Below are 21,426 nucleotides of genomic sequence, written 5' to 3'. Positions count from 1 at the left end.
TTATTCCATCCTATCCTTGGCCTTTTCTCTTTGGCCTCCAAATTCCGTGCAGGCTACCAGTCACCCCTCACCCTGTCTGCACCTCAAGGTTCCACCCCCTTCACGTAGGTTTTTCTCTTTCCCACAGTGCCTCTGTCTCTCCTGTGTGTCCCAGGAAGTCAGGATGGTGGGAGAACGGCGCACTGGGGACCTCATGGTGCCCTTGGGGCCCCGGCTGCAGGCATATCCCGAAGAGCTTCTTCGACAGCGGCCTGGACAGGATGGGCATCCTGAATACCTGATCCGATGGAGTGTCCTGAAGTGTGGGGAAGTGGGCAGAGCGGGTGTGGAGGAGGGCAAGGCAGAGCACATCCTCATGTGGCTGTCAGCCCCCGAGGTCTATGCCAGCTGCCCCATGCTGTTAGGGGAGCGGGCGTTATCTAAGGGACCTCAGCACGAGACAGCTGGGGGTTCAGCAAGCTTTCCCCGAGACCCAGGCAGTCTGGATGACGTGGCCATGGGAGAGATGGAGGCAGACGTGCGAGCACTGGTGCGCAGGGCTGCCCGGCAGCTGGCAGAAGGTGGGACCTCGAGCCTCACAGCCGCTGTGCTCCACACCATCCACGTGCTTAGCGCCTATGCCAGCATCGGGCCCCTCACCGGGGTCTTCAGGGAGACGGGCGCCCTGGACCTACTCATGCACATGCTGTGCAACCCTGAGCCTCAGATCCGTCGGAGTGCCGGCAAGATGTTGCAGGCCCTAGCAGCCCACGATGCTGGTGAGAGACAGCCATGGGAAGAAGGGAGCCCCTGGAGAGGATGGGGCCACAGGAGTAAGAACAGGAAGAGGAGGGGTTTCCCAGCTCTGGAAGAGCACCTAGTATTTGGTAGACATCAATTTCATTGCAAAGGGAAAATGTAGATTAATAAGCCATCACACGTGCAGAAACAGGATAGAATGATAGCACCTTATTTAGCTGTCTGTTCTCAGGCAGAGAGGAAACGGGAATAAGTTTATGTGTTCTGGTTGGAGATTTGTTAGTTGGTTGTAAAATCACTTTCATGGGTTATAACCAGCATTTTTTTTAAATGTTAAGCATCAGCTCAGAGCACTTAGTGTAAGTCTTGTAGTATGAAGTGTATGTTTCAGTTTCACACAGTGTACCTTCATGTCAGGTGACTATGTGAAATGTATCTCTTCCTGGGAGTCTCAGCCACAAGTTTGAAAACCTCTGGGGTCTAGGATAGACAGTTTGGGGACAGGCGATGTGGAGAGGCGTAGTGGGGATTGAGGAGAAGATCTGGATCCGGTGTGCATTACAGGGAGTCGGGCTCACGTCCTTCTGTCGCTGAGCCAACAAGACGGCATCGAGCAGCACATGGATTTTGACAGCCGCTATACTTTGCTGGAACTGTTCGCAGAGACCACGTCTTCCGAGGAGCATTGCATGGCCTTTGAGGGCATTCACCTGCCTCAGGTACCCTTGCAGCTGTGGGGGAAAGGCTGTGTACAAGGGCCAGGGGATGATTTCTGAAAATGTGGTTCAGGACTGCACCAGCGCCAGGGCCACCTGGGGAACCTACTAAAATGAAGGTTCATATTATCCTCCCCGCTCAGCGTCTCTGAGATGAGAACCCAAGAGTCTGTGTTTTAAGGCATTCCTTGGGTGTTTCTTATGTCAGTCACAGTTTGGGAACTGCAGGTGTGGGGATGAGGCCTTTATCTTTTGCTGAAGAGGCTGATGTCGAGGGAAAGGAGAGGGGCGGGAGCTGGGAGAAGAGGAAGTTACACCATGGACTGTGTCCTCCAGATCCCAGGAAAACTGCTCTTCTCCCTGGTGAAACGCTACCTGTGTGTCACTTCCCTGCTGGATCAGCTGAATAACAGTCCAGAGCAGGGGGCCGGAGACCAAGGCTCCCCAACCTCAAGGGAGGATTTGGGCCGAGAGAAGAGCCGGGGGCAGCGGGAGCTGGAGTTCAGTATGGCTGTGGGCAACCTTATCTCGGAGCTGGTGCGGAGCATGGGCTGGGCCCAGAACCTCAGCCAACAGGGCACGTTGCCACCCCGGCCGACCCGGTCCATCTTTCAGCCCAGCATTTCAGGCCCCAGCCTTTTACTCCCCACCATTGTTGCGACCCCAAGGAGGCAAGGGCGGGCCTTCCGCCAGCGCGCTGAATTCTCCAGCCTTAGTGGCTACGGTGAGTACGTGCAGCAGACCCTGCAGCCGGGCATGCGAGTGCGGATGCTGGATGACTACGAGGAGATCAGCGCGGGCGATGAGGGCGAGTTCCGGCAGAGCAACAATGGCGTGCCCCCTGTGCAGGTGAGCAGGGCCACCGCTGGGGGTCTGTCTGCGTGGGGCATCACTGGGGCTTCACGCTTCATGCTGGGGGCTCTGGCAGGCCACCCAGGGAGAAAACCCCCAGAGAACTGGAATGTTTTCAAGAGGATCAGTGAGAGAGAGGGGGCTGTTGGAGGGCTGGGAGAATCTGGCAGGAGTGGGTAGGCTGTGAGGTCAAGGAGAAACTCCCTTAATCGGGAGGCAGAACTGATACATCCAGATATCCCCACCCGCAGCAGTGGAGTGGGCTCAGAGGGAGCGTGGGAGCAGAGGCCTTCCAGGTTAGGAGGAGAGGAGAAGCGGGGCATGCCTTGGTCGGGGAAGGGGGCCTTGTGTGCTAGAGGTTTCCCAGGCCTAGCTGGTGTGCCCCCGAGGGCTCCACGCCCCGAGTCTAGATCTGGCCATCCTCTCCAGTTTGCGCAGCTCGGGGTTCTCAGGGCTGAGCCCTCTCTCATCTTCTGCCTCCCTTCCTCCGCACCAGGTCTTCTGGAGGTCGACGGGCCGCACCTACTGGGTGCACTGGCACATGCTGGAGATCCTGGGTCCCGAGGAGACTGCCGAGGACACGGCTTCAGCAGCTGCAGAGGAGGGGGTGGGGGCTGCCGTGCCGGGCACAGGTGAGCCAGGGAGGGGACGAGGACACAGTGTCTGAACAGAGGAGGAACAGGCGGCATGCAGCCCTCTCAGGACCAGGAGCTGCCCCAGACATTCAGAAACCCGTTCAGTCCCCCGGCGGAGGCTGAGGCCCCTGGTGCCTATCTCCCCAGCACTCCCCTCCTGGGACTGGAAGCCGGTGGACGGGCTCTACTCTTTGCCATACCTCCAGCCCGAGCCTCAGAAGAACGAGAGACTGGGCTACCTGACCCAGGCTGAGTGGTGGGAGCTACTCTTCTTCATCAGGAAGTTGGACATATGTGAGCAGCAGTCAATTTACCAGAGTCTTCGGGAGAACCTGGATGAGGTATTACAGACGGGAGATGCCTTGGGGGGGGGGGCGGGTTTGGGGTGGGGTTAGAGTTGGGATTCTGAAAGGGCCTAGATCTGATAGACAGAGTGCCTGATGAACTATGGACTGAGGTTCGTGACATTGTATAGGAGACAGGGATCAAGACCATCCCCATTGAAAAGAAATGCAAAAAAGCAAAATGGCTGTCTGGGGAGGCCTTACAAATAGCTGTGAAAAGAAGAGAAGCGAAAAGCAAAGGAGAAAAGGAAAGATATAAGCATCTGAATGCAGAGTTCCAAAGAATAGCAAGAAGAGAGAAGAAAGCCTTCTTCAATGATCAGTGCAAAGAAATAGAGGAAAAGAACAGAGTGGGAAAGACTAGAGATCTCTACAAGAAAATTAGAAATACCAAGGGAACATTTCATGCAAAGATGGGCTCGATAAAGGACAGAAATGGTATGGACCTAACAGAAGCAGAAGATATTAAGACGAGGTGGCAAGAATACACAGAAGAACTGTACAAAAAAGATCTTCACGACCCGGATAATCATGATGGTGTGATCACTCACCTAGAGCCAGACATCCTGGAATGTGAAGTCAAGTGGGCCTTAGAAAGCATCACTACAAACAAAGCTAGTGGAGGTGATGGCATTCCAGTGGAGCTATTTCAAATCCTGAAAGATGATGCTGTGAAAGTGCTGCACTCAATATGCCAGCAAATTTGGAAAACTCAACAGTGGCCACAGGACTGGAAAAGGTCAGTTTTCATTCCAATCCCAAAGAAAGGCAATGCCAAAGAATGCTCAAACTACCGCACAATTGCACTCATCTCACATGCTAGTAAAGTAATGCTCAAAATTCTCCAAGTCAGGCTTCAGCAATACGTGAACCGTGAACTTCTAGATGTTCAAGCTGGTTTTAGAAAAGGCAGAGGAACCAGAGATCAAATTGCCAACATCCGCTGGATCATGGAAAAAGCAAGAGTTCCAGAAAAACATCTATTTCTGCTTTATTGACTATGCCAAAGCCTTTGACTGTGTGGATCACAATCAACTGTGGAAAATTCTGAGAGAGATGGGAATACCAGACCACCTGACCTGCCTCTTGAGAAACCTATATGCAGGTCAGGAAGCAACAGTTAGAACTGGACATGGAACAACAGACGGGTTCCAAATAGGAAAAGGAGTACGTCAAGGCTGTATATTGTCACCCTGCTTATTTAACTTCTGTGCAGAGTACATCATGAGAAATGCTGGACTGGAAGAAACACAAGCTGGAATCAAGATTGCCGGGAGAAATATCAATAACCTCAGATATGCAGATGACACCACCCTTATGGCAGAAAGTGAAGAGGAGCTAAAAAGCCTCTTGATGAAAGTGAAAGAGGAGAGTGAAAATGTTGGCTTAAAGCTCAACATTCAGAAAACGAAGATCATGGCATCCGGTCCCATCACTTCATGGGAAATAGATGGGGAAACAGTGGAAACAGTGTAAGACTTTATTTGGGGGGGCTCCAAAATCACTGCAGATGGTGACTGCAGCCATGAAATTAAAAGACGCTTACTCTTTGGAAGAAAAGTTATGACCAACCTAGATAGTATATTCAAAAGCAGAGACATTACATTGCCAACTAAGGTCTGTCTAGTCAAGGCTATGGTTTTTCCTGTGGTCATGTATGGATGTGAGAGTTGGACTGTGAAGAAGGCTGAGCACCGAAGAATTGATGTTTTTGAACTGTGGTGTTGGAGAAGACTCTTGAGAGTCCCTTGGACTCTCAGTGGTGAGTCAGGTGCTGGGAGTGGAGGGCAGAGAGGTGGGAGCAAGTCCTGGGTGCCCCCCAGAGAAGTGGGTGGTCAGTGGGGAGGGCACGCTGTGGCGCGAGATCACTTCTGAGTGAGAAGGTGCGTTGGGAGCTTGCATCCATTTTCCTTCCTTGGACCTTGATTATGTACAGTCTGTCACTGCTGCCTTCCTTCAGTCCAACCAGTCCATTCTGAAGGAGATCAGCCCTGGGATTTCTTTGGAAGGAATGATGCTAAAGCTGAAACTCCAGTACTTTGGCCACCTCATGCGAAGAGTTGACTCATTGGAGAATACTCTGATGCTGGGAGGGATTAGGGGCAGGAGGAGAAGGGGACGACAGAGGATGAGATGGTTGGATGGCATCACTGACTCGATGGACGTGAGTCTGAGTGAACTCTGGGAGTTGGTGATGGACAGGGAGGCCTGGCGTGCTGCGATTCATGGGGTCGCAAAGAGTCGGCATGACTGAGCGACTGAACTGAACTGAACTGCCTAGGGGAGGGTGGAGTGAGGTTAGAGAGCTTAGAGGTTAGAGAGCTGAGGAATCCTTCCCTGGGGATAAGGCAGAAGCTGGGAGGGTCTAGGAGGCAGGAAGTGTGCAAGGCCCCAGTGGGAGGTGGCCCACCTCCTGTTACTGTCCCCAGGCCCTTGGTGTCTGCTCCTTCCTGAAGTACATGCCTTTCTGTTGGCAGAGCCTGGGTAAGAAGGCCCTGGGTGAAATCTCTGTGCCCGTGACCATGGCAGAGAGTCTACTACAGGTTCTCAGGGATCGGTTTGAGGGCAGCACCCTCAGCGACCTGCTCAACTCCCAGATCTACACCAAGTACAGGCTGCAGCCCGATGCTCTGAGTGGCTCGTCATCTTCACAAAATCACTCCAGTACCCCAGATCCTGAAGAGGAGTCGAAATCAGAGGCTGCCTTCTCAGAGGAGGAGACTGAGTCCCCCAAAGTGAAGGCTGAGCCCCCCAAGGCAGAGGCGGAGCTGGTCAAGGGAAAAACCGAGCTGCCCATGGCACAGAGCGATTCACAGCTGTTCAACCAGCTTCTGGTGACTGAGGGGATGGCTCTCCCCTCCGGGATGAAGGAGGCAGCCAGTGGTGAGTCAGGTGCTGGGAGGGGAGGGCAGAGAGGTGGGAGCAAGTCCTGGGTGCCCCCCAGAGAAGTGGGTGGTCAGTGGGGAGGGCACGCTGTGGCGCGAGATCACTTCTGAGTGAGAAGGTGCGTTGGGAGCTTGCATCCATTTTCCTTCCTTGGACCTTGATTATGTACAGTCTGTCACTGCTGCCTTCCTTCAGTGTCCCTGGAAAAGGAGGGTCCGTTTTCTAGAGTATCGTCATCTTCATTGCCTGACTATTAAATCCCTCACACAGAGTTGGGAACGTTCTGGATGCAAGCTACAGTAGTGAACAGGGTGTTCAAATGTCAGTAGGATAATTGGGCTTGACCGTTAGAGGGTTCCAAGGTGAAGATGCCGCAGTTTTTTTTATTAAGCCGCCGCCTTTCCCTCACAACTTTCAGAAATGATTAGAGCCTTGCGGGGTCCTGGGCCACGCAGCTCCTTGGACCAGTACGTGGCAGCGGTCGTGGCCACTGTGCAGATCTCCAGCGTGGACACCAGCCTGCAGCTCTCAGCGCTCTGCGCTCTCTCCCAGGCCGTGGAGGAGGTCACAGAGCGAGACCACCCTCTGGTCCATCCTGACAGATTCCTGAGGTTAGAACCCTGGGCAGGGAAGTGGGGGTTACGGTGTAAGCTGTCAGCTGGGGGAGGATAGTGGTAGGGAGGGAAGGAGCTAGGAGATCAAGAGTTAGAAAGGCTGGGGGAAAGAAGGGCCAGCTTGAGGCATAACTGAGCAGGAAGGTGGACTGTATGATGGTTAATATTCTGGGAGCACTTGTTCTGTTCCAGGCCCTTGTGCTTAAAGTTTTATAAGCATTCTCTCTTTAAATCCTCCCATCTCCAGAGGAAAACCTGATGCTATTCTTATCCACCGTGTGGATCAGGGACTGAGGCTTAGAGAATTTAAGTAACTCGCCCAGTATGACAGGTAGTAGAATCAGGATTCAAATCGAGGTCCTTTTGGCTTTTGAGTATTTTTTTTTTCCTCCCTCGCTACTTTCTTCCTATTAAATTAAGAAATAATTAATGAATTAATTTGGCCCCATCAGATCTCAGTTGTGTCACTCAGGGTCTTCGTTGCATCATGCAGGATCTTTCATGTGCGGGGCATGGTCTCTCTAGTTGTGGTTTGCAGGCTTAAAGCCCCTTGGCGTGTGGGATCTTAGTTCTCCGACCAGGGATTGAACCCACATTCCCTGCATTGCAAGGCAAATTCTTAACCACTGGACCACCGGGGAAGTCCCCTAAAATTTTTAAAAAATACTTGTTAGTTACAAATAGTACACCATTGCGTTCCTTTTTTAAAAGATCCAGAGAATGAAAAGTCAAAGTCCCTTTTTACTGCTGTGGTCACACATCCAAGCACGTATCCTTCAGACCTTCTAGAGGCTTATATTTGCTAGTGTGTTTTGTGCATTTGAGTTTTAGTATATGTGATCACACTCTGTCTGTTTCTGCAGCTGTCTGCCTGCACGCAGTGTGTCTGCATGCGGTATGTCCGTCCGCGTGGTGCTGCCTTGTTCTCCCTGCTGCCTTGGACTCTGCAATATGATTATACTCAAAATCAAATGTAGCCTGAGTTTGTAAAATTTTACTTTCTTGAAGCATATAGTTGATTTACAATGTTATGTGAATTTCTGATGTACAGCATAGTGACTCGTTTGTATATTCTTTTTCATATTCTTTCCCATTATCTTTTATTTGAGGATACTGAATATGGTTCCCTGTGCTATACAGCAGGACTCTGTTGTTTAACCATCCTATATATAATAGCTTGCAGCTGCTACTCCCAAACTCCCTGTCCATCCCTCTCCCACCCTCCTCCCCCGTTTGGCAACTACACGTCTGTTCTCTCACATATAGTGTTCTAAGGGATCTATCTTTCTTCACATCTGCCAGCACTGGCTATTATCATTTTCAAAAATCTATCAGATTGACAACATTTTAAAGTGATTGGTATCTTTTTGTCTTTAATTTCTTGAGAAGATAGGCATATTTGCATGCACTTCTTGTATTCTGCTATAAATATTCTTATCCTTTGCCCATTTTCTTATTGGGTCTTTGTCTTTTTTTATTGATTTGCAGACATTCTGGATGGTAATTCATTATTGCTGTTCCAAATATTGTCTCTTCTATAATCATATTTATTTTCTGAATATAAAATAATATATATGATCCCTATAAGAAAATGAAAGTTATGAGAATAACGATCATCTGAAAAGCCTCTATGCAGGGATAGTCACTGTTAACATTTTAGTAAACATCCTTACGTATTTCTTTGTTTATTCGTGTGCATCACCTCTGTATATTAACTTGTTTACAGTAAATCAGGGCTCCAGAGAGGGGGATATATGTTTAAAATACATTTGGTTCACATTGTAGTCATCGTAAGGCCCATGGGAGAAGACAGAAAGCAGCTCTACATGGGGGGGGACCATTAGAGCTCTGGCCGCTGGTCCCCGTCGGAACTTGGTGGGGTTATGGCTCTGTGGGCCCCAGGATCCCTGCACCTCCAGGCCTTGAAACCCCAGAACAAATCCTGTTGTCCAACACAAAAGGCAGGAATAAACACAGAACCTTCTCAGTACTTTTGTTTGCATTATTTCTCACGATTTGTCTTTTTGTCCTCCATTCCTTCCTAGTTCCCAGACCAACTTCACCATCTCTGTCCAAGGGAGAAAAATGTTAGTCCAGCTTTTTTCCTCTTGAGACGCTCACTGTAACCCAGGGATTCTGCAGGCACCGCTTCCCTTGCCTTCAGATCTGCGTTTTCACCTGACCCTTTCTGTAGCTTAAGTGCCCAGGGTCTTAAATTGGTGGCTAGTATCTTTTATTATGTTGACCTTTTAGATTTTCATGCAGCTATCTTTCTCAACATATTTTTAATGGTTCCTAGGTTTAAAGAGGGTCTGTTCCATTCTGGGACTATAAAAATATTTCCTATACTTCCTAAAAATATCTGTGACTTTACTTTTCACATATATTTTAAAATCTGTTTGTCGTCTATTTTTGCAAGTGGAGTGAAGCGAGCTCCAGCCTTCCTTTTCTCAGATGGATAGCCACATATCTCTGCCTCACGTTTTACATGGTCCTTGCAGTCCTTACTGTCTGAGATGCTGCCCTTACCGCTCTTCTCATCTGTTCATCTGTTTGGCTACCCTGTATTTCCAGAGTTTTAATTAATTATTATAAGTTTTTATTTTGATAAGTAGTAGGGAAGTCTACAGTTATTTCTTTCCAACCAGTCCTTGACTATTCTTGCCTATTTTATTTTCTCTTTCTGTGCCTAAATCTGTCGAGTTTTTTTTCCATCATGATTTTAGTTATATTTTACATCGGGATGCATCATCTGGTGTGCAACAATAATGAAATAGCTTATTCATAATAGAAACAAAAATATTTCAGTACAGAGTCTTTGTCAGCATAAGGCTGAGGGCAAGAGTACCCTGCAGGCTACCGTACTCTTATGCACTTGTCGGCTTATCATTTTTTTCTTTAAGATCTTTTGTAGACCAGTTGAAACCTTTTTCTCTTGGTAAGGGCATTTTATTTGTTTATTTTGGCTGTGCTGGGTCTTAGTTGCTGTGCAGGCTTTTGTCTGTGGCCAGCAGGAGCTCCTCTCCAGATGTGCATGGGGTTCTCATTGCAGAGGCTTCTCTTTGTGGAGCACACGTTTTGGGCTGCACGGGCTTCAGTAGTTGCAGCTCCCAGGTTCTAGAACGTGGGTTCAATAGTTGTGACTCACGGGCTCAGTTGCTCCGTGACCTGTGGGATCGTCCCAGGTCAGGGATCAAACCTGGGTCTCATGCTGTTGGCAGGGAGATTCTTTACCACTGAGCCACCAGGGAAGCCCTGCCCTTAAAAAAATAATACCTTTTGGGCATTTTGATTTAACATTGCGGTGAATTTATAGACTCATTTGAAAGGATGAGCCAGAGCTCATCACCCTTTTGCCATATTGCCTGCTCAATGAGGAGAAGAGCCTGAGACGGACAGACTGCAGAGGAGCAGGCAGCAGGATGGAGGGGGTGGGGGGACGGACTGGATCTTTGTGGACAGGCTTGGACGGGCAGTCAGGTGAGACTCTTGGGATGGGAAACCCCGACGTCTCTCCTCTCTCAGGGAGAAGCTGGTGAAGACGCTGGTGGAGCTGCTGACCAACCAGGTGGGAGAGAAGATGGTGGTGGTGCTGGCCCTACGGCTTCTTTACCTGCTCATGACCAAGCACGAGTGGCGCCCGCTCTTTGCCAGGGAAGGCGGCATCTACGCCGTGCTGGTCTGCATGCAAGAATACAAGACCTCCGTCCTGGTGCAGCAGGCGGGGCTGGCAGTGAGTGGGCCGGGCCCGGCGGTCGACTGATGGCCAGGGTGGGCAGCTCAGGGGTGGGCTCTGCTGGTCTTGAGGAGGTTCTCTGGTCATTCGGACAAGAAGGAGACATTGGGATGGAGGAGATCCAGCTGGGGAGTCCAGGAGACAAAACACCTCTGTGGAGGCAGGGAGAAAGGTGTTTCTGAGAATGACTCCCAGGTTTAAAGGTGAACAGCAGGGGTGGATGGAGTGGGGAACTCTGAAAGAGGAAGAGATGTACAGAGAAAGGTTGGGTTTTTAGGTATGTTGACTTTTTCAGGGCTTTTTATTAACAACCAAGTGTCTGATTAAAGGCAAATTTTTTAGATGTGACAGTAATTTTTAGCCATTTTATCTGAGTGGTCCCGGAACACAGAAGATGCCTCCTCACCAGGTGTGGGTAAAGCCAAGCCAGCATTGCATTGCAGCCTGGCCAGCCCCAGGCCCAGGGAGCAGGGAGAGGCGGCCCTCGCTCGGGGAGGGAGAGTCGGCTTCCTGAGCACTGCAGACAGAGGGTCAGGCTGGTGGGGAGGTCCGGGCAGTGTGTGCTCCGTTCAACCTGAGGCTCCCTGAGGGGACAGGCAGGCCTTGTCCAGAGCAGTTCTGAGCATGGATGCCAGCAGTGCAGTGAACTGGCGCGCGGGTGCTCTTGAGGCAGTCTGTGCCTGGGGGAGGCCGACAGGTCCTTCCTTTATGGGGCCAGCCTGCTGCTGCTTCTCCCCAGAGCAGCCAGGCATTCCTAGTCCAGGCCAGTCTGTTCAAAGAATTTCCTGATCCTTTCAAAGTGCGTGACCAAATGCTTCTAAACTCAAACTCTTGCCCTATAACAGAATTGCATCATTTTGTTTATAACTTAAGGTGTCCAGAATTCAGCTTGGAGTGGGGAGGGTAATGTAGCCAAAGGGAGAAAACCTCATTACAAGGTAGCATTTGCTTGATGGGTCCAGCCCTCACCAGGGGATTGTCCTGAGGAGTAAGTTCTTTCCTCCATCCCAACGAGGTTTCCTCTCCAGAGTCAGCCCTTTCACCAGCCAAGACCTTCTCCACTCTGATGGTTTAGTGTTCATCCTAATTTCAGGTTCTCTGAGAACCAGCCAACATGTTTGCACATTCCAAGTATCTTTTCCTGTAATTTCAGCCTCACTCTGCCTGTGAGGCAAACCAAGTAGCCTCATCCAGGCAGGCTGGATACTGGCTTTGTTGGCCTGGGGATGGGGGTGGGAGTGTTGGCATCCAGGTGGTAGCAGCAGCAGGGCAGAGGCCAAGGTTGCGTGGGGTGGGGTGGGGTGCAGAGTTTGAGAAGGGCGACTCAGAGCTTCTGTGGTTGGGATCAGGCATTAGAGGAACTCCAGAAAGGTAGGATGACTGGGAGGACAAGAAGTTACAGAACTCAACTCGAGGGAGAGGTTTTTCAAAGGGAGAAGTGGCCGAGTGAGACGAAAGACAGCTTCAAGCAAAGTCTTGAATACACGTTGAGGCTGTGAAAGGGCTCTGTCCGGAGGGGACGCTGCAGATGGGTGGCCACCCGCCCCTGCACACGTTGAGCCTTGGTCCTGGCAGAGAGAAGCTGCAGGCTCATGTTACCCCGGAGCCTTGGGTTTTCTGGTTGGCTTTCTTTTCTTCCTTTTTTTTTTTTAAGCCTTTTATGTCCCATCACTGCCTCTTTCATTTCTATTTGCAAACAGCTCAATTGCCCCAGAGTATGAGGTCTAGAATGCAGCCCGGCTCTCTCTCCTCTTCTGCACAGAGGCCGTGCCCACTCCTGACTCTGTCTCCACACCCCCTACTCAGGCGCTGAAGATGCTGGCCATTGCCAGCTCCTCGGAGATCCCCACATTTGTCACCGGCCAAGATTCTGTTCATCCTTTGTTTGACGCCCAGATGACCAGGGAGATCTTCGCCAGCATTGACTCAGCCACCCGCCCGGACTCCGAGAGCCTGCTCCTCACTCTCCCTGCTGCTGTGATCCTGATGCTGAACACAGAGGGGTCAGGACCTCCCCTCCTGAATGCCAGACTCCTGTTAAGCCCCACGCCCTGCCGCTCCCCTGCCCCGGGCTCTTGTGTTCCCTTGTGCAGAAGCTCCCTTTCCATTGTCCCCTCCCTTCCCACCCATCTCTGGATGAAATGTCCTGGCCCTTTCCGGGTGGCTAGAAGAGAGGCCAAGTGGTTGAGGGTAGGGAGGTTCCAGAGATCAAAGACCCCTGTCCTTCTTTCTTGGGGTTGGGAGGAGTGACCTGAGGTCAAGAGGCCAGGTGTCTGGCCTCAGAGGGACCCCTGAAACCCCTCTGTCCCCAACTGCAGGGCTCCTCCCTCTGTGCCACCCCCCTGCTTCTATCGCATTCATTCTCTTTCAATTTCTTCCGGGGACACCTCCCTCCTCCCAGGTGCTCCTCTGCGGTGAGAAACGGCCTCCTCCTGCTCAACCTGCTTTTGTGCAACCACCACACGCTGGGAGACCAGATCATCACCCGCGAGCTGAGAGACACCTTGTTTAGACACTCGGGCATAGCACCGGGGACAGAACCCATGCCCACCACCCGCACCATCCTCATGATGCTTCTCAATCGCTACTCGAAGCCGCCTGGCAGCCCCGAGCACTCAGGTACCGTCGTGGAGGTAGTGGGTGTGCTGAGGAGCTGGTCTCCACCCGCAGCCAGGAGGGCTCAGGTTTACATCCTAGTTCCTTGATAAAATGACATGATGACGCTTCAGGAAATTAATGAGGGTTTTTGTGCTCAAGTTAGGTCTCAAGTAGGACTTCCTGACCACGAGGAGAGGGGACGTTTAGAATAGGTGCAGGGAGATTGGTCATCTTTGTATAAACATAAAAGGGGCTCCCATCTGTCTGAGCTGAGTGCAGTCCACTCTTCCTGGTCACTGCAGGGTTGGTTGAAATGACTTCTAGAGAGGCCTTCTGTAGAGGAATTGTAACTTATGGTACAGAAGTTTGTGACTTAGAATGTGAAATATCGATACCGTAGGGAAGAAAGGCTCTGTATTCAACGCATAAGTGAAACCTAGAAGTATGGGGGCATATCAAAATAGGCACTGTGTCTTTTAGTCTGTACTTCTGAAGCCACCGTGCTTGGTGGTATAGGGGACCTGACTATAATAGCTAGTATTTGTTGGCTTGTATAGTAGCACAGCTCTCATTTAGTAATCAGAGTAGTGGGACCATATGAATTAAAACTGTGCTGTTTAACTTGACAGCGTTTGCCATACTGATTTTTTTTTTTTTTTTCGGATACAGCCAGATGTATATTTAGTCCACCAACTCAATGGATGTGAGTTTGAGCAAACTCTGGGAGTTGGTGAAGGACAGGGAAGCCTGGCAGACTGCAGTCCATGGGGTCGCAGAGAGTAGGACGTGACTTAGTGATTGAACAACAACAAACTTACATATTTGGGGCCAGAAAAAGAAGTCCGCCACTGCCGAGTAGAAACAGTAAATGTCCTCACAGCGGGGCTGGGGGGAGTTTGGGGGTGGTTTTCTGCATCTGTGCATCTCAGTCTGACCAGCTTGTGTGACTCTCTTTCATACCCATTTTTTTCCCTCCCATGTCTGGGCAGCAGAGCCAGAGACCCCCAGCGCCCAGGGCCAGGAGGGGAACCCTGAGCTGCTGATCCGATCCCTGGTGGGGGGCCCGTCTGCAGAACTCCTCCTGGACTTGGAGCGCGTGCTGTGCCGAGAAGGTGGCCTGGGGGGCGCTGTGAGGCCCCTCCTCAAGCGCCTCCAGCAGGAGAGCCAGCCCTTCCTCCTGTTCCTGTGGACTCTGGATGCCCCCGGGCCCAATAAAACCCTGCTGCTGACGGCGCTGAGGTGAGAGGCTGGGGTGGGGTGGGGGGCCACTTGTGTGTCAGGGGCAAGGGCAGCTGGCCAACTGTAGGGGCTTCACTTGTCGCCACCCCTCGTCAGGGTCATGACCCAGCTGCTGGATCACACTGAGGCCATGGTCCTCCCCTGGCACGAGGTCTTGGAGCCCTGCCTCAACTGTCTGAATGGCCCCGGCAGTGACTCTGAGGTACCCGAGCCCTGGCCAGGGTGGGCAGGGCAAGGCAGCCCGGGGGCACCAGCTGCCTGGTAAGGCCCCGGAGGGGCACAGCACAGCCAGCCTGTATGGGCCGGGATACTGGGAGGGAGTGGAGGAAGGAGGCCAGTGCCATCTGAGGGTCCCCAGAACAGAGGCCTTCTCGCTGCGCCTGAATTTTAGATTCTGGGTTTGGGAGGAGCCCACATTCCCCAGTTCATGCAGTCCTTGCTCTCCACCTTTGCAGGAGGGTGTGCCCCGTGGGGCAAGGCTCAGGCACCTCAGCTGGCCATTGCCAGCTGTTGCCCGAGATAGGCTGGTCCTGGCAGGAGGAAGCCTGGGGAGCTGTGCCCAAGCTGTGCCCCTCATCCCCGGGTCCTCACCCCAGCTTTCTGTGCCAGCCTGTCTTTGGTACTCTGCTCTCAAGTTCTCTGAAATCTCAGCCACCGCACCCCCACATCTAAGGCCACCCTCAGCCTGCCCTTTGCGTCCCTATGTTAACCTTGGCATCTCTGGGCCAGATTGTTCAGGAGCTGCTATGCTTCCTGTATCGCCTGGCCTCCACGCACAAGGACTACGCAGTAGTGCTCTGCTGCCTGGGAGCCAAAGACGCCCTCACCAAGGTCCTGGAGAAGCACTCGGCTCAGCTGCTGCTGGCCTGTGAGCTGCGGGACCTGGTGACGGAATGTGAGAAGCACGCCCAGCTCTACAGTAACCTCACCTCCAGCATCCTGGCGGGCTGCGTTCAGGCGAGCAGCATGCGGGTCCAGGCTGAGGGAGGCGGGAGGCGGGCGAAGGGGCCTCACGGTGTCCCTCTTTGGCACAAGTGGTGGCGGATCTAGGGCCCTTGCTCCCCAGCCCTTGCCGCACGTGGTTCTGTTCTGCCAGGATTCTGGAGAAAGGGGTTGAGTGCTCTGTCGCCTCGTGACTCTTTCTCCACGTGTGTCTCCGTGTCCCTGACCTCTCCCCACACCCTTTCTCTCCATGTCCCGGCTGCAGATGGTGCTGGGCCAGATTGAAGAACACAGACGAACCCACCGCCCCATCAACATCCCCTTCTTCGACGTGTTCCTCAGGCACCTCTGCCAGGGTTCGTGCCCCCCATCTGCTTCCTCCTGTGGCCACCCCAGCCTCTGCCTCCTCTCCCTTCCTGCTCCCTCGTCCCCTTCCTGCCTTCTCTCTCAACTCACCAGGCTTCCTGCGGGCCTGCAGGCTCCAGCGTGGAGGTGAAGGAGGACAAGTGCTGGGAGAAGGTGGAGGTGTCGTCCAACCCGCACCGGGCCAGCAAGCTGACGGACCGCAACCCCAAGACCTACTGGGAGTCCAACGGCAGCACCGGCTCCCACTTCATCACCCTCCACATGCACCGCGGCGTTCTTGTGAGGTATGAGCACGCCCGTGTCCACGTGTCCACACACACGAATATTCTGATACACCTCAGTATACGTCCTCAAAGAATTACCTACATACACACGACCCCGACTTAGACGCCCTGTGCCTGAGGGACCTCACACCCGTTTTGTGAAGTGAACAGACACACGTGTCGGCCTGATCTCCCTGAGTACAGTGTAGACCTCCCTTCTCTGCCCGAGCCTGCTCCCTCCACCAGACACACTTCACTGCCCTGTGTTCTGATGGAGGTAGAGCAGCAGCTCACCCACTCCCCGTGTGGGCGTTGGTTTGTTGTGTGCTCTGTGCCAGGTGCCCTGCCAGGGCCTGGAGCCTCACCAACACTGAGATAAGGGGCCTGTCTGCGGGGATCTGACAGTCTTACTGGGGAGCCAGGCTGGAAAATCAGCAAGAGTGAGTAAGAAAAAAGTGATAGTTGACAGGTGCAGAGGATCCTGATGCCAACTGAGATCTCGGAGGAGGCTGCAGACAGAGGGGCTGAATGGGTTAAGTTTGTGGTAGAAATTGACCAGGTAGAGAGAGGCCAGCAGATACACGGACAGCATCTGTGCAGAATGGAAGCAAGAAACAATGATGTACCGGGGGGGACTTGAGGTAATTGTGCTTGGCCGGGATGAAGGGTCTGTGTAGTGAAGTGGTAGGAGAGGACGCTGGAAAAGGAGGCGGAATCAGTTGAGTTTTATTCTGAAATTTGAGGAGCCACTGAAGGATTTTAAGAGGGGAAAAGACAGAAGTAGGTTTTTTTATTTAGAGAACTTTGGCAGTTATGTGAATTTGGCTGGCAGGCCGGGACAGAGTTGGAAGGTTTACTGAGTGATGAACGTTCAGAGAGGCGGCGGGAACGGGAATAGACAGCGAGGAGGCGGTGGAAAAGGAGAGCTTGAGAGGTGGTCTGCGGTACCCCCCGCTGGCTGGATGAGGGGAACCATGAGGGAGACGTCACGTTTCCTAGTTGGATAGCTGGATGGGTGCCAGTTCTCTTTCCCAGGAGAAAAGTGGGAAGAGGAGCAGGTTTCTGTGGACAGATGACCCACCTGTGTGGGCACGTAGATCTGGAGGTGCCTGTGGGCGCGGCATGGACCTGTCTGTTGGATGCGTGGCATACAAGCTCAGGAGAGCGGTCTAGGGTAGAGACGTGAATTTGGAGTGCTTCGGGTATTAACTTTCAGCTGAAACCATGGGTTTAAGTGAAATCGCTTTGGGGGAAGGTTAAGGGAAGAGCAGAGAGCCTAGGGAAGACCAACGCTTAAGCAGAGGACAGGATTCTGAAGAGGATGTAGTGGGCAGAAGTCGTTTTGCACCAAGATCAGGGCCCTTGGTTCTGACTCAGTCCTTTCTCCTCTCCCAGGCAGCTGACTCTTCTGGTGGCCAGTGAGGACTCGAGTTACATGCCAGCCCGGGTGGTGGTGTTTGGGGGTGACAGCGCCAGCTGCATCAACACGGAGCTCAATACGGTGGGGACCCCGTGCCCGCTCCCCCTTCCTTGCCATCCTCCTGTTGGTCCCAGGGGCCTTATCGGGTGGACCCAGTGCCTGTGGAGCTCCCACATCCCTTCCTCCTGGGCAGGCACTGCTCTATAAGCTGCGAGAGTGGAGTCAGGGCTGTGGAGGTACATAGATCCACGGGCGCGGGATGGGAGAGGTGAGGGGCGCACACCCTCACAAATTCGGCTGCTGTCAAGTCTTCTGGCTCCACTCCTGTCTACCTCTTCTCCCCACCCCGCCAGGTGAACGTGATGCCCTCCGCCAGCCGGGTGGTCCTCCTGGAGAACCTGAGCCGTGTCTGGCCCGTCATCCAGATCCGCATAAAGCGCTGCCAGCAGGTGGGCTGGGGGACTAGGGGGCATGGGGTCCAGGAGGAAGCAAAGGCTCTCCCTAGCGGCTGGTTCTCCAGTGTTCGGGGCCAGGCTTAGGTCAAGGGTCGTCCTCTGTCTGCTTGCCGTGTGTGGCCCAGGAGCCTGCTGAGTTCCAGAGAGGCGGGAGTGCCTCCAGGGAGCTGAGGGGGTGAGAACTGTGCCTTGCAGGGCGGCATTGACACCCGGGTTCGGGGTGTGGAGGTCCTCGGCCCCAAGCCCACTTTCTGGCCGCTGTTCCGAGAGCAGCTGTGTCGCCGTACGTGTCTCTTCTACACCATTCGGGCCCAAGCCTGGAGCCGGGACATTGCGGAGGACCGCAAGCGCCTCCTCCAGCTCTGTCCCAGGTAGGTGGGCAGGGTGCAGCCAAGGAGATACGGTTATTAGCGGGAGGAGGGGAGCGGAGTTTGAAGGATCAAGCAGCAGCCGGAGGAGGGAGCCGAGCAGAGGCCAGAAGTGTGTGGTGGGGGGCAAGGTGAGGGACCAGCTCATCCAGGGCAATTGAGAGTGGAGCGCACGTGGATGGAGGCCTGGGGATGTTTTTAATCCTTGACCAGACGTTGTTTGTCCCCAGACTGAACAGGGTTTTGCGTCACGAGCAGAATTTTGCAGATCGCTTCCTCCCTGATGAAGAGGCCGCCCAGGCACTGGGCAAGACCTGCTGGGAGGCCCTGGTCAGCCCCCTGGTGCAGAACATCACCTGCCCGGGTAACTGCCCCCACCCCGGCCCCACTAACCTGCTCCTTGAAGTCATCCCCAGGGCTGATCTGGGTTAACGCTCTTGGCTCTCTTGGTTCCTGTCCCTGTCCCTGAAGGCCTGTCACCTCAGTGTCCTCTCCGCCCCACCCGACCCTGTCCCCACGTCCCCAGACTCCAGCGGAAGCAGCCCTTGGTGAGGGGAGGACGAGGGCCCTGCCGCCCCCATATCCTTTCCGTGCAGTCGCTTCTCCCCTCTGCTTCTCCTGGGTTCTCCATTCCGTCCCCCATGGAGGCCTGTTCCTGACCTGTCTTCTTGTAGATGCGGAAGGTGTGAGCTCCCTGGGGTGGCTGCTGGATCAGTACTTGGAGCAGAGGGAGAGCTCTCGGAATCCCCGGGGTCGAGCCGCGTCCTTTGCCTCTCGTGTGCGTCGCCTTTGCCACTTGCTGGTGCACGTGGAGCCTCCTCCCGGACCTTCTCCTGAGCCACCTGCCCGGCCCCGTGAGTCCCAGCCGTGGCTGGCTGAATGAGGAATCGGGCGGCGGTGCTATCTGGTTCCTCTCTCCTGGGTTTCATTCCTCCTTTCTGCTTTGCCACGGGCCTTCCCGGGGCTGAGTTCCCCGGATGCTGGGACTCACCCAGCGGCTGAGATGAGCATGTTCCTTTGCCCTCTGTGTCCACAGCCAGCAAGAGCAGTAAGGGTCGGGACCGGAGCCCTGGGCCTTCCCCCGTTCTTCCAAGCAGCAGCCTGAGGAACATAACGCAGTGCTGGCTGAGTGTGGTACAGGAGCAGGTAGGCAGCGGGGCTGAGGTCGGGGCAGGCCGAGGCTGCTGGGCGGTCCCTGGGCTGCGATTTCCCATCTCCGCAGGTCAGCACATTCCTGGCTGCAGCCTGGAGGGCCCCGGACTTCGTGCCCCGCTACTGTAAACTCTACGAGTGCCTGCAGAGGGCAGGCTTGGAGCTCTTCGGGCCCCGGGCGGCCTTCACGCTGGCCCTGCGCAGCGGCTTCTCTGGCGCCTTGCTGCAGCAGTCTTTCCTCACTGCTGCCCACGTGAGTGCTGGGCCCAGCAGCCTCCCTGGCCCCTTCTGCTCTGCCCTTTCATCTCCTTCCTCCCCCGACCCCCGAAACTCTGCTCCCTCATCATGGTTTGCTCCTGCCCTTTCCGTTGCCCCCAGATGAGTGAGCAGTTTGCCCGGCACCTTGACCAGCAGATCCAGGGTGGCCTGACGGGGGGAACCCCTGGAGTGGAAGTGCTGGGGCGGCTCCAGTGGCACCTGGAGCCCATCATGGTCCTCTCTGGCCTGGAGCTCGCCACGACTTTTGAGCACTTCTACCAGTGAGTGCGAATCTGGAGACGCAGGGTGTGTGAGGCCTAGAGTCTGAGGGTCGGGGGAGACCTGAGTCTTAGAGGGAAGGCAAGGGAGGTGCAGTGGGGAGGTGAGGTTAAGATGCAGAGATGGCCGTGGCCCTGGGGACGGGGAGGATGAGGCAGGCTGCAACAGGGGGTCCTATGTTCTGGAGTGGGAGGCCCTGCCGAGCGCCCACATTGAGGCTCGGCTGGGCTGTGCACGCTGCAGGCACTACATGGCGGACCGTCTCCTGAGCTTGGGCTCGAGCTGGCTGGAGGGGGCTGTGCTGGAGCAGATCGGCCTTTGTTTCCCCAACCGCCTTCCCCAGCAGATGTTGCGGAGCCTGAGCACCTCCGAGGAGCTGCAGCGCCAGTTCCACGTATACCAGCTCCAGCAGCTGGACAAGCTGTTCTTGGAGCAGGAGGACGAGGAGGAACAGGGCCTGGAAGAAGAGGAGGTAAGAGCAAGGGAAAGAGTGGGAGAATAGGTGAGCAGGAGAACGTGGACCGAAGAAGGGAGCCCAAGAGCCCTTGGAATCCTTCTGTCTCTCAGGAGGAAGAGGAGGAAGAGGAGGCCGAGAAAGAGCTCTTTATCGAAGATCCAAGTCCAACAGTCTCTGTACTGGTCCTGTCACCACGCTGCTGGCCGGTCTCCCCTCTCTGCTACCTGTACCATCCCAGAAAGTGCCTTCCCACAGAATTCTGTGATGCCCTTGACCGCTTCTCCAGTTTCTACAACCAGAGTGAGGAGATAGGGACAGGCAGTTGGAGATTGGGGTGAGATTTGGGGTGGCATCTCAGAGAGGAGGAGGAGGAGAGAGGATCTTTGGACAGGAATGCGTAGATAGGAAGCAAAGTGGTCTCTAGATAGAAGCATCGCTAGGGAAGGAATGGTGGAGAAGTGTGGGTTAGATCTTCATTAATTTCTCTCTGATTTTCTTCAACTTTGTATGAACTTGCTCTGTTTTTCCTTTTCTAACTTCAAGTTGTATGCTTATTTAATTTTTAGTCTTTTCAGACTTCTGGTTTTCAAATGAAAGTATTTAAGGCTGTTCATTTCCTATCGACATTGCTTTAGCTGCATTCAGTAAGTTCCTGGTTTTTGTTTTGTTTTGAAGAGTTTTTTTTTTTTAATTGAGGTAGAGTTAGTAGTCAATGAAGTACACAAATCTTAATTATAGCTTAATGAAATTTATATCCATATGCCCTCCTGTAAGCAGCCCCCCTAACCCGATCAAGATATAGAACATTGCCAGCACAACAGAAGGCTTCCTCCTTCATGTCCCCTTTCTAGTCAGTATCTTCTTGCAGGAGAGATTACTATTCTCCCTTTTATCATCGTAGGTTTCCGCCTTTAATTTAAACATCATACAGATGGAATCATAGAGTATGTATTCTGCAGTGTCTGATTTCTCTCACTGGACGTAATATCTGTGGGAGTTTTTCAGGTTGCCAGTTACATCATTAACTTTGTTCTTTTGCATTGCTGATTCACGTTCCACTGCATGAATTATGGATATTTGGGATGTCACAGAAGTTTTTGTTTTTGTT

General features: G+C 53.3%; 1 protein-coding gene across 1 annotated transcript in view; it reads left to right on the top strand.

The window, feature by feature from the left end:
• Positions 1-163: 163 nt before the first annotated feature.
• Positions 164-21,426, top strand: part of CUL9 (cullin 9) — a 36,033-nt gene continuing 14,770 nt past the window's right edge. The window contains exons 1-25 of the mRNA XM_052648321.1: positions 164-758; positions 1,303-1,457; positions 1,791-2,303; positions 2,803-2,938; positions 3,089-3,282; positions 5,763-6,168; positions 6,590-6,782; positions 10,311-10,518; positions 12,328-12,524; positions 12,923-13,140; positions 14,109-14,358; positions 14,455-14,560; positions 15,088-15,315; positions 15,566-15,656; positions 15,779-15,950; positions 17,325-17,430; positions 17,703-17,798; positions 18,000-18,175; positions 18,403-18,536; positions 18,847-19,026; positions 19,209-19,318; positions 19,395-19,577; positions 19,703-19,863; positions 20,105-20,333; positions 20,429-20,618. Of these exons, the coding sequence (XP_052504281.1) occupies positions 164-758; positions 1,303-1,457; positions 1,791-2,303; positions 2,803-2,938; positions 3,089-3,282; positions 5,763-6,168; positions 6,590-6,782; positions 10,311-10,518; positions 12,328-12,524; positions 12,923-13,140; positions 14,109-14,358; positions 14,455-14,560; positions 15,088-15,315; positions 15,566-15,656; positions 15,779-15,950; positions 17,325-17,430; positions 17,703-17,798; positions 18,000-18,175; positions 18,403-18,536; positions 18,847-19,026; positions 19,209-19,318; positions 19,395-19,577; positions 19,703-19,863; positions 20,105-20,333; positions 20,429-20,618 (5,227 nt within the window). The remainder of the gene's footprint in view (positions 759-1,302; positions 1,458-1,790; positions 2,304-2,802; positions 2,939-3,088; positions 3,283-5,762; positions 6,169-6,589; positions 6,783-10,310; positions 10,519-12,327; positions 12,525-12,922; positions 13,141-14,108; positions 14,359-14,454; positions 14,561-15,087; positions 15,316-15,565; positions 15,657-15,778; positions 15,951-17,324; positions 17,431-17,702; positions 17,799-17,999; positions 18,176-18,402; positions 18,537-18,846; positions 19,027-19,208; positions 19,319-19,394; positions 19,578-19,702; positions 19,864-20,104; positions 20,334-20,428; positions 20,619-21,426) is intronic.

This window comes from Budorcas taxicolor, chromosome 11, assembly GCF_023091745.1.
Source record: "Budorcas taxicolor isolate Tak-1 chromosome 11, Takin1.1, whole genome shotgun sequence".
NCBI classification, from domain to species: domain Eukaryota; kingdom Metazoa; phylum Chordata; class Mammalia; order Artiodactyla; family Bovidae; genus Budorcas; species Budorcas taxicolor.
This window is presented reverse-complemented; position numbering and strand designations above follow the sequence as displayed.